General features: G+C 30.8%; 1 protein-coding gene across 1 annotated transcript in view; it reads right to left on the bottom strand.

The window, feature by feature from the left end:
- The window catches only part of LOC123657622 (cuticlin-1), an 86,282-nt gene that overhangs the window by 31,462 nt on the left and 41,823 nt on the right, over window positions 1-12,997 (bottom strand). The window contains exon 4 of the mRNA XM_045593143.1: window positions 233-380. Coding sequence (XP_045449099.1) covers window positions 233-380 — 148 coding nt within the window. The remainder of the gene's footprint in view (window positions 1-232; window positions 381-12,997) is intronic.

Here is a 12,997-nt window from a genome sequence, read left to right as displayed (position 1 = left end):
TTTTGTAATATGAGTAATATAATATACATTATCCAGTGTAGTTCTTATAAAAAAATTTAATCATAAACAAAGAGATATTGGGTGACTTCGTTTTCCTACATAAAATTTTAACTTTTTATGGTGAATAAACTTAAGGAACTAACATTAATATATTGCATAAACTTTTTTTTTACTCTACATCATTTTAAATAAATATGGACAGTTATATTTAGTTACTATATTAATAACATACCTTTAGAAGAAACAATGCCCTCGAAAGGGTGTGAGAAGGTGAGATGAACATCCATGTGGTCCTTCCCGCACATGACTTCTAGAGACTGTATGACTGGCATTCCTTCTGGTCGTTCCATGGGCCATAGCTCGCCTGCTTTCACCCTCGTCTGGAAACGAGATATTATATTAAAAGAAGCTTTGAATAAAACCTACTTAAATTTAAAATAGCAAATAAATTTAACTAATGTTTTAAAGATTTATTACATTTAAAAAATATGTACATATTTATGTGTCTAAAACATGGACGTAAGATTTAAAAATTTTACAATTAACTATCTTATTACATGTTTTTGTACAATAAACTTTATATTTACAAAATTTTGTTTAGTCATTATTTTGTACAGACATTTCACCCATTGATGAATGTGTATTAAAGTAAAATCTTTACAATTTAAAATTGTGATTCCACGTTGTAAGTATTATCGTGGTGTCTTGTTAAGCTTTTGCTTAGCCAGCCCGCTTATCTACGTTTAGGGATTGTTAAAAGATAGTTAACGCCTTGGTTGATTAACTAAACCGTTAACTATAGCGCACACAGTAAAAAATATAATATCTTTTTAATTTAATTTTAAAATTTAAAAAAAATGATTAAAAGGCTATCTCAGAGACAGATGTTCTGATAATTTTGGTGTTTCTAAAAAGCAAAAAGATAAAATTTTCAACACTATCGTAATGATCGCACATTATATAATTATGTCTAATTAAGCGAAAATGTTAACACAAGGTTTTCGATTAATTTAAATGAAGTCCATCTCTTATCTCTTGATCTTTGACTGAACGAAAGCGATTTGATTAAGCGCAAGCGCACGTTCCAGGAAAGACTCAAACGCATTTTGTTCCCAGCCTACCAGTCACTGAGCGAACAGGATGGGGATACACAAAATGCATTAGTGAAACAGAGAAAGATATATCACCGTTGCTGCAATTTATATTTTGCAGAATGGGCAGGCGGTCTTCATTTTTGAATTGTTTAAAAGATCAGAATTCTCTACTTTAATAGTGAATTGTGTTTATTTAATAGTATCAAAGTCAAAGTGATTATATATTTTAATTATATTTAAGTATTTACTGCTCAAATGAATTTAAAACAAGTCTTAAATTAAAAAAAAAACAATCGTCTATGGTAGCCAGCAACATCAGAACCATCGCAAGTACGTTGCCAACCCTACCCTACCCTACCCTACCCGTCAACACAGCATAATTATGCGGATAGGCAGTAGTTCTAGCTGCTTTATTCCTCATAAGAACACAACACTATTAAGCGGTATTTTTTGGCTTTCATCACCTGCAAAGTTAGGTACTTCCCCTGTCGGGTTGCTCCAGATTTGGAGCGAAATATTTTCTGCTTTGCCCTACCTCACTAAATATAAATATATCTTAACAATACTTCGACCCATATATCATTTAAACATAAAGTATATTTTTATTTAATTTACTAAACGATAACACTTCAATATCGTATATTGATTGAATAAGGATTTTAGAATTTTACACGGTCGATAGTTGTACTCGGTGGCAGTGAAAGTGGAAGCGATATTACTCTGTGACATGAAACTATGAGTGTGACTAAATTGAGATTCGATAGAGTGGACTAGCTGTCAGCGGACATTCTTGTACCCGTGTGAGTTTTGAATTTGTTTTCATTGCCTACGCTGTTTTTTTAACCGGATTTGACAAGTATCACATGCGTTTCGGGTATCGATTACTGCACAAAATCATTCATATTTCATAATATTTTTGAATGAATGTATGAATGAAGGAATGGAGTACTAAATGAAAATAGTTGACTGTACATCGAAAATTAATAAAGATTTTAAGAATACAAGTAACACAAACACAATCACCAGTATTATCGCTATTAACAATTCCTTGTATCCTAAAGTCAGTAATAAATAAGAGGAATCAATGAAATATTGATAAATACAGAGTAAACTATATTTTATCATTTTGCGATGAGTAGGAGAGTTGAAAAAATTCATTCTCTTACTTCATTGCTAAAAAAATGTGTATGAAGTATCTATTTTAAGCAAAGTTGTTACTAAAATTGTCGTCTATGTGTAGATTAATCTAAGCTATTATAACTTTGCTATTACTCTATTATTTATTATTTTAATTACAATCAATTAAAACTTTATTTCTCATTATTTGTAATCAATCTTAATTTATTTAATGAATTTTTACATCTATTATAAATACATACTACAATACACACATATCACATACGTAAAATATTTATTATATAATATTTTCCTTAAAAACCATAATTTAAAATATTTTTTCCCAACTTTCTATCAAAAAACACACACACACACACACAAACACACAAACGATATTAGCAAACAAAAAAAATCCTAATTTAAATTCAAATCCATTTTAACGATCATGAATATTTTCTCAATGTAATCGGTTTGAAAGTTTATCGATTCTGATAGAAATCGATGATGTTGAACGTAGATTCGATGTTTTCTGTTTGCACGCGAGCGTTGTTTCGAGAAGATTAAAACACTTTTGTGCTGTGTTAATATAAAACCCGTCCAGGATTGCAACGATAATAAGAACAGCTTTTGTTATTATTATTACTTTTTTCTAATTATACAAATAGTAATATTTATTATTGTTTGCATTAAAATTATAACTAATTCTGTATTTTATTGTGCTATAATATTTTAAAACATATTTTATAAGACAATTGTCCTGATTATTATTCAATCAAAATATTTTATCTGTAGCAATATTGAATGGGATGGTTAAGGGATTCTGTTTATACTAATCGTAACTACATAAGAGGCTAATAATAATAAAGAAGTTCAAAGAAACAGTGAAAATATTTTTATCCGTGGTTCAAACCGGAGCTAAATAATTATGCCAGCGACTGTCAATAGTTGTTACACGATTGTACAATAACCATTCGTGTATTAACAGTAGCAATACGATACAATTTTAAAATTATACAAATACGCAATTATACGACAAACAAAATAGTTTGGAACAAATTTCTAAACGCCGAGTTGTCGTCTTGATCATATGAAATTACTGCTCAGTTCAAGAACTAGACTAGCATTAAACGCGTTCGTTTCCAGTCGACTCTTACAAATTCATGTAAATTACGAACAGAAATATGTATGTGGCACGTTTTATGATACCACAGATTTATCCGTGTATTACAGTGGACTACGCGATCAAAAATCTTTAATATTTGAATTTTACACAGTGAAAACAAATATGGAAAAACGAAAACATGATTAGGTAGACAATTGTTAGAAAATATACAAATATACTTAGCTCATGTACAACTATTTATGCACTTATGGATTACCCTAAATTTTCTGTATGAAAAGCCATTACAGTTGTGTGTGTGTTATTAATTAATGGCTATCTACACTATCTTAACCTATATACTCCAAATAAAAATATAAAAATGTAGGGAACTCTATAGTCAATACTGTACTCAAAGGTAACTAAGTAGTTTCATTTTCGAAACGTAGCAGTTTTATTCAGATATGAAGCAATAGTCAATATGTACCTATCTGTATGTATTCGTATTAATTAATGAAATCGTGTAACAGTTTTATTAACTATGCTAATTTAATAATTTTTGTTTTTATACCATTAGGTCGACAAAAAAGGATACGGCAAAATGATGGTAAGCGGTTACCGTAGCCTATAAACGCTTGCGACACCAGAAGCATCGCAAACGCATTACCGATTCTACCCCCAACCCTCTCTACCAGCTCTGGCTACCTTACTCGCCAGACGAACATAACACTACTTTATCGCAGTGCTATTTAGCTGTGATCTCCTGTAAGGTTGAGGGACTTCCGCAGACGGTCTGTTCCAGATTTTGAGAAGAACATATCCTACTGCGCCCTACCTCAATTAAAATGATACATATAAATGAAATAAATAATGGAGATATTTTAATAATTGTGCAATAAATAATTTTCAGGTCTTCGGTTCGATAGTTAGATATTACTGATTTAGACATAATAACACAGAGCATTAAAACCAAATAACTTGACACTCGGATTGCATAGAAACCTTTACACGTACAACTCATTTTGATCAGGTTTTATTATTTATCTTCTAGGCGTAAAAAAATGGATGGCAATAATGGAAAAAAGTTACTAAATATAATTTTGTCCTATAAACAAAGTTTGGCCTGGTCTGCTCAATTATTGGTATCACTTGCAAAACACATCCAGATGATTTGATTTGTGCCAATTTATTTACAGGTGAAATAATGTACAAATTGCTATAATAAATAAGTATCAAAAGTAAAACAGTAAGTCGTAACACAGTTATTTATTTTAGCAGCACTAACGAATGATTCCGCACGGCGCGTGCTGCACACTATTACCGTAATGACGCACTCGCTATAGAAAATATACAGTAATCACCAACTGTTTCTATTATGAGCGGTTATTACTGGAGATCGCGAAACTGGGTGATGAACAGTTTATTATGTGATTTCTACTATTTTCACATGTCACCCGGATTCTGTGGACAATCTTAGAATTTTGTTAGAATTTTTTTAATAAAACATCACCTACGTGAGATAAATATACAAAAGCAAAGTATTTTTTGATGGGGACTTTTTATTAATTTGATGTAAACATTTTTAATCGATGTTATACTACGATTTCAATCTGTATTTATTTAGTGCTTAGTAAAACAGTTTTTAAATTGTTTACTGGGAAACGGAAAATCGGGTTGATATTAATTATTACCCAGCCTTACTAGCTTCTTAGATAAATATATAGACATTATATAGAAACTTCAGCTTCATATTTTTGTATCAATATCTGTATTCCCACGGCTTCCTTTCTATCAATAATATTGTATGTACAGACGCTATTATTTTTATTATATATAGCGTAAATACACATTACGGTCGAGGTCAGTTCCAAGACCAGTAATAGGCAGAGTGAAATACTTGCATAGAAAGTAGAAAATAAGTTGCATTAATCCTGAGTAACGTATGTTTGTAATGATGCTGTTGAATAATATCGCCACAACATGGCGTCGATTATGTCTAAAAATTGTGTAAAAATCGCAAGTAATTGCACGCAATTTGATGTTTATTGTTGAAAAGTTCTAATCCTCAGCTCTAATTTACTAAATATATAAAATGACAAAATAGCTAGTTGAATTTCGAGACTGTAATCTTTTGCTACAAAATTAATAAAAACAGCCGACCATGACAACGCAGTTTTTATCTCAATAATTAAATTATATACGTCTACAACAAACAACTCGCAAAAAATATTCCATAATAATAGACGATTTTCTTAGTATTAAAAAAAGTAACTTGAGATTCTCAGTTTACATACAGTAATAAAAAAATAATTACAGTAAAGAATGGAAAGTCCGTGTTTTCACACATGCAGAAAGTTATGCGTCGCTGCAAACATGTAGATGATGGATTAAATACTTAACACTTCGTTACAAGGAACAATTCTCATCTACGCTTATTATTCTACCTGCGATTTTATCTCAATACGTATAACAAAACTGTAACTGGTTTGTCTGTATATAGGAGAGTCTGTATAGAGGAAAAAGTATAGTTTTCATAAGGCAACAGAAGCCAAGAATATTATTTTTATAATTTTTGCTAAACTACCTGTTTATGAATTAAATTTTATACAGCTTTCGCACTTATATTGCTGGAGGTTTAACTAAAAAAACGGGTGCTTGTTTCATCTTAATACGCTGCTTAGAACCTGAAATTAATAATCTTAATGGGAAAAGGGGTAATGTGTAATCGCGAACAAAGCCACGGGCTACAGCTAGTAATCCATAGAAATGCAAATGAATCAGTTCAGTTAGTTTACATAGCAAAAGCATTGTTCATCAGAAGAAAACATATTAAATTTCAAGTATTTTTTTATTTGAGGTCATAAGACACAAATATATATAATTTTAAGAAGATTTAAATCGTTAATTTATTATGAGATTTAATCCTATCACAGCAATAAATAAATCTAATCATAGTTAATCCAACACATCTTTAAAGTTTATTAACAGTTAAACAGAGAATCAAAATGTGTAATATATTAGTTAAATCACACGTTCCTAGCATTGCAAATCATTAATTTGTAATACTAGAAAATTAAACATACACTTGATAATTTAAGATGACTTTTATTTCTAAGCCGATAAAGCATTTCATGAAAGCGTATGTAAATTTGTAGGATAATTGACAGTAAGTTTATCATCTATGTAAATGTCTTTTACGTTCTATGTCTGCGTTCGAATTACGGGTTACATGTTATTTTGAAAGGAAGTTATGATTCAATGTAGTCTTAGAGCCATTTATAAAATACGTTGATAAAAAGAAAAATGGACCCTTTGTTTGGCGAACTACGAAGAAATCTTATTATGAAATGAGACATGGACAGTTAATCGCATTTTTATTTTTTATCTTTTCTATAAGAACTTATCGAGCTTTTGTGGCGTAACAATTACGCCAATTCGTTGAAATTATAATACAGCGGCACAAAGGAAGTTGACGAGGTTCGTAAAAGTAACATAATATCTTACTTTACAAACTGTAGTACAAAGTGTAGGTAGCTATTTTCTAACTCTTCTTCTTTTATTCCCTTATTAGCAGCTATCTTAAGTTTAATTATTTTACATCTGACAGATTTCTAACTACTTTTAAGCGATCATTGTTTAATATCAAGTGAAAAAAAAATACATTTTTAATATTAAAACTAATCTATACCGAATTGATAAGATATTTTTTTTATCTGTGTACGTGTTCCGTCCAAACGATTGTTCTGATTTGAATTATATTTATATAAAGGTTTAAATGATATTATATGTACAAGTATAATACGTTGTAATATGGATACAATAAGAGAAATGAAATTCCAATAGGCCGCTGATGTTAACTTTTTCTCTAGACCTAAGAGGCTAACACTATAAAGATTTACCGATACTAAACATTTTAATACAACTAAACTTTCCAATCAATTAATTCGCAATGATAATAATCTTATACTCAATCGACCTAAAATATTTGATCGAATAAACAATGTACTTAAGTTAACAAGCAAAAAAATTGTATCTACTTGAAATCAAAAGTTAGGTATCGACCACACCTGTATGACTAAGCGTAGCGAGTAAATGAACTTACCGTAGAACTACCGTTAAGTGTTAAGCCACACCTGCGCGGGAATTGTGTCTAATAACATTTGACTTGGTTGCTTAGTCACACAAATGTGGTCGTTACTTTTTTTTTATAAAAATATTTGTAAACATAGTTCTAATCACTTTTCACATCCAAAAAATAGGTATTAATATATTTGACTAGCCCGTTGGCACACTTTGCAGTGCTTTCTGCTCCGCGGGTTCCAGGTTCGATTTCCGCCTCAGTCTGGGTGTAATATTCGTATTTATTTATTATTTAAATATACTTAGAATTTATATGTGTATTAAAAAAAATTAGCTTAAACAGTCTGCTGTTACCTATAGCACAAGCATTAAGTTGCTTACCATAGATACAGACGACCGTGTGTATACGTTATAAAATATGTATTTATTTAACTTAAATTCTTAACATACCTTGCATTATAACTTGAATCATTTCTTTTATTATTAAGTACTAAATTGAGGATACTATTGTCTCAAGCTGGGGGAACTAAAGGGGAACAATCGATCATTTGATGACCATGCATTAATCTTCACTCCAAAAATAACATGCAGTTGGATTGAGAACCTCCATTTTGAGTCATTTAAAAAGACAAGAGATTAATAAGTAAATAAGCGACTACACGTCATCAACTAAGGTTCAGCGAATCTACACTAGATATGTAACGGAGCTCTATATTTTAATTTGCTATAATATAAAAGAGTGGAGGTTGTCATGTTTAGTTTAAGCTTTCTTACCCAGCTACTCTTGAGACATAATTTATGAGGACTTATAAACACCAAAGTCATGTATGAAATGTATATCCAAAATGTCGCTATCCCCTTTAAGTAAATATGAGTGAATGATTCTTTAATTTCGTAGTAAATAGAAATGTGAATATTAAATTGCAAGTTTCGTCTAGCTTCGATCTTTGAGTGTATCATTTCTTTACGCAGTCAGTAAGAAAACAATTGTGTCACTCGAAGAATCGTCAATTTGTACGAAACACAAATTCAGTGAACGACCTCTAATGAAGAACACACACACTTTCACCACTCTATTCGTATTAACATAACTCTAAAACATCGGAACCTGCGCACAGAACCGTCAATGACAACCAATTGATTAGAGATCGACTCTTTAACCGATTTGCAAAAAAGGAGGAGGTTCTAAATTCGGTTTTATGTTTTTATGTAAAAAATATTTCGATACATTTCAACATATTGAAGATCAAGAAAAGAGTCAGGTGTCTGAGTCTTTTCTAAGAGAGCTTGCATGATTTATGAAAAGATGCATTCAATCGAGAAATATTTCCATTCATTAATTCATTTGGTTTAATGGCTTCGAAAATCAGAATGTACACATGATTTCGCCAATATCACTTAGATTGACGACTACTAGAAATGAAAAAAATATATACACATTTGATATCTGACATTATTGATGAACTGGCACATAATATTTTAGATAATTGAATACTGAAAACATGAATATGGACTCGTCGATTGTAGCATTTCACTTTAAGAGTTCACATGTCAGAAATTCGTTTTAGAATAGCTGTACAAGTTACAAAGCCAGTAAAAGTGTTATAAGAGATGAGTCACTGTTGAAAATTTGTCGTATTTTGCAAGAAATGCAAATGTTTTTCACGAATTTTGATACCTCAGGACAATGAAGCAAAATAGATATCTATTTTGCTTAAAATATTTTGATTAACAGACTACCATCGATTTTTAATTCACCTACAATTAAACCATTATTTAGTGTGTCAATCATATACATCGATACGAACATATATTGTATTCATTACAAAAGATTTGAAACTCAAAAAAGTGTGTGTGTACTTATTGTACGCACGTATAAGAAGTTATAGTTAATTGGCTAGCTAACTTCACTTTGCTAACTTCTTCGTTGATTAGCTAGCGTCAGCGTGTCGTTTTTTTGCGTATTGTACAAGTTTACTCTCATCATTTTTTCCTAACGAGCCAAACGAAGTATAACTTCAAAAGTTGTGATTCATTAATAAACAGATTCTGATCGTAATTATAATTATGTTGCGAATATCATAATCGTTATTCTAAGTACACCTTCCAAGGTATATAATTAACTCGCATCACAGTTTTACTCGTCTTAAAATTGTATACTTAATAGATTGGTTGACATTTATAGCCACTGCTTTCATACATAAGTCACGTCTTTTTATAGCCTACGGTTATTTGGATTAATGTTTTTTTAATGGTGAAAAAGATTTAAAAAATTATAGATGCCGTTTTGCGTGAACTATAGACTCCTATAAAGATTTCGTTCAGTCTTTTGAATTTTATTTCATAGGCACTTTATCATTGAAAAAAAAAATTTGCTATTCTTATTTTCACAAATTTTAAAGTTTTAAGAAATAACGATTTTTATAACAATGAAGCGTTCTTACAAAGAATACTAATTGTAAGTGTAGTGAATTTTGCTTAATATCGAGTAGACTGTAGTAGGTTTCTTTGTTTTTTTCCTAATAAAAAGCCATACACTAAGCATCGTGAAAATTACATCGAACAACAGAACAAAAATGCTCATAAAATTAAAAGCGCTGGATCAAACTAAAACAAAAATTTATAGGACATTAAAAGATTTAGTTTTTTTTTTTTTTTTTTGATTAGTTAAAATGGAAACTATTCTGCATCGAACAAAAAAGAATCATGTAAATCTGATCAGAAATCTCCGCGCAATCGATGTACATACATAAAATATACAAACCGAATTGATAACCTCCTTCTTTTTGAAGTCGGTTAAAAATGAGCTATTTAGGAATGCACTCGTAACTTACTTTGGTAACTTCTGATAACTTCTGAAATGTTGGAAACTCATAACGACCGAAACCAAACATGAAAAATTTCTGGTAAATACCCATCCACATAAATCATAATGTCAGTAAACAAAAAAGTTTAAATATTTGTGTTATAGTCTAGTGAAATTTGATCTCACTTCATAACATCATTTACGACATTACTTGAATTAGATAAATGTTATAAAGTATCGAAATTGCGATAAAACTTTCGTCGATTAGATGAGTCATAAAACACGTTTACACGTGATCTCGTCTGTTCGTCTGGGCACCTCGGCGTGCTCGATAATTACATTTTTTTTTCTCAATAAACTAATGGTGGGATTGTACACCTGAGGCCCAGGTGTGATGTGATGATGTTCGATGACATCCAAACAGTGACGGATGAAAACAAAATACGTAATACAACATTAGGGCTATTTCATCGGTTATACAAGTGAAAAAAAGTTACTAATATATTTTTCTTTTTCGGTATACATTTTATGTCTTAGTTATATTGAAAGCTGTAGTTTATTAGCTGTGGTAAAACAAGCCCTAAAGGCCTATACCTAAAGAATGTCTTTCGCGTTTATCTCAGAAGCAACCAATTTGTTTTAAATTTTGTTTTTTTTTTTGTGATAAAAAGCCTATTTGATGATTGTTTTTATTGCTTTGAAGCCGCTTTAAAATGAATGTTCACCTAGTATTTTTACGTTTAACAAACATAGTATATGCCGTCCTCTGGCTCGGTAGCCCATCTATTGGGGGTGACTGAATAAGGACAATGGGCAACCGGGATATGTGACTCAAACTTGGCGGGCGTATGTCTAGTGACTACGGTAAGCTGAAATGAAGCGATTTTGAAGTTACAACTATTGATGTTCTAATATTATATTAAGTAGGTAATCAATTTGATGAAAGCAATTATATGGATTATAATTGTGTTTGCTCGCTAACGAAAAAAAAACCGACTTCAATTACATCGACGAGTAATACAACGTAGATCGACGAAAAAATAGTCAAGTAACTACGCGTTATCAAAGATTACTCAAAAAGTAGTTATCAGATCTCGATAAAATTTATATGTGACCAAATGATAAACATCAGCTTTCGATTAAATTAAAAATTATCAAAATCGGTACACCCAGTAAAAAGTTATTGAGGATTTTCGAGAGTTTCCCTCGATTTCTCTGGGATCCTATCATCAGATCCTGGTTTCCTTATCATGGTACCAAACTAGGGATATCTCCTTTCCAACAAAAAAAGAATTATCAAAATCGGTACATCCAGTAGAAAGTTATGCGGTATAATACAACGTAGGTCGACGAAAAAAGCGTCAAGTAAAAACGCATTATTAGATATAACTCGAAAAGTAGTTGTTAGATTTCAAACAAAATTTAAATGGGACTAATTGACATACACCACCTTTCGATTAAAACAAAATTTGTCGAAATCGTTCCACCCGGTCAAAAGTTCTGATGTAACATACATAAAAAAAAAGAAAAAAATACAGTCGAATTGAGAACCTCCTCCTTTTTTGGAAGTCGGTTAAAAAGGTATCAATTATTTAGGACCGTTTTCAATATCTCATCTATCTATGATTTCGCCTACGAACGATAGATTTTTGACACAATTAGCATGAAATTTAGGTCACAATTCTATGTCTAAATAGAATATTGAAACTGAACGTTAATTTAATACTAATTCGCTGGTAATTACAATTTTAGGTCGCGGTATGACAAGTAATTTTTTTATTGAGCTTAATAGATAAGCGATAATCATTTTTTACACAAGCGCGGAAGTGAAACATGATGAGTTTAAAGACCGATTTTTTATACCTAAAATTTGTAATTCTAGCCTTATCTTTTTGCACATGAAGTTACTATATGATAACTTTGAGAAATGTGAGCTTCACTATGACTATCGCTTTAAGAGGTTCAAATAACTTTGCGTGAGTACGTATAACAGAAATGAAGGCTACATTCATTACATTATTTGGTAAACAAGTTAATTAAAAATGGAACTCATTTACACCCTTTTGTAAGTTAAAAAAAATCTTTTACTAACACAAATAATCTTTTCACTCTCTTAGTCCTTAACGCCTCATCACATACTAACATCCTGCTGGAAGGCTGTTGAGTGCGATGCATTTATTTACTATTTAAGCTAAACTCAGATTCAATTGAACAGCAAACCCTTTCATTGACTGAAACAAAATTCTAAGTGCTAAATAGTTGGTAGTATGGCAAAACACGATGTTTAAATAATAGTTAAAAAAAAAAACTAAATAAAACGCTTTTGTAAATAACTCAAACGAAAAAGGAATAATCTTATCAAACTAGTGTATTGTCATCGGCCCTCGATAAGTCTACTAAGTTTAAATGAAATCTGAACGTTTGAAGTGGATCAAAATGAGTCCAAAGAAGTCAGTTACAAACAGACAAACATACAGGTGAAGCTAATAAAAATTGTGTGAATACACAATGACTTCAGTTTTAATTTTTAATCATCACTTACATCATTTTCATCTATTTAAATTCATGTTATAAATTGCTTTATTATATTATTTACTTGACTATTTTTTCGTCTATATACGTTGTATTACTTGTCGATGTAATTGAAGTCGTTTTTTTTTTTTCATTTGCGAGCAAATACAATTATCATTGTCTAAAAGCTGAGATAAAACGACATTTTTTTTTTTTTTATGTCACTAGGTCGGCAAACAAGCGTACGGCTCACCTGATGGTAAGCGATTACCGTAGCTTATAGACGTCTGC

The sequence above is a fragment of the Melitaea cinxia genome, chromosome 11 (assembly GCF_905220565.1).
Source record: "Melitaea cinxia chromosome 11, ilMelCinx1.1, whole genome shotgun sequence".
NCBI classification, from domain to species: domain Eukaryota; kingdom Metazoa; phylum Arthropoda; class Insecta; order Lepidoptera; family Nymphalidae; genus Melitaea; species Melitaea cinxia.
This window is presented reverse-complemented; position numbering and strand designations above follow the sequence as displayed.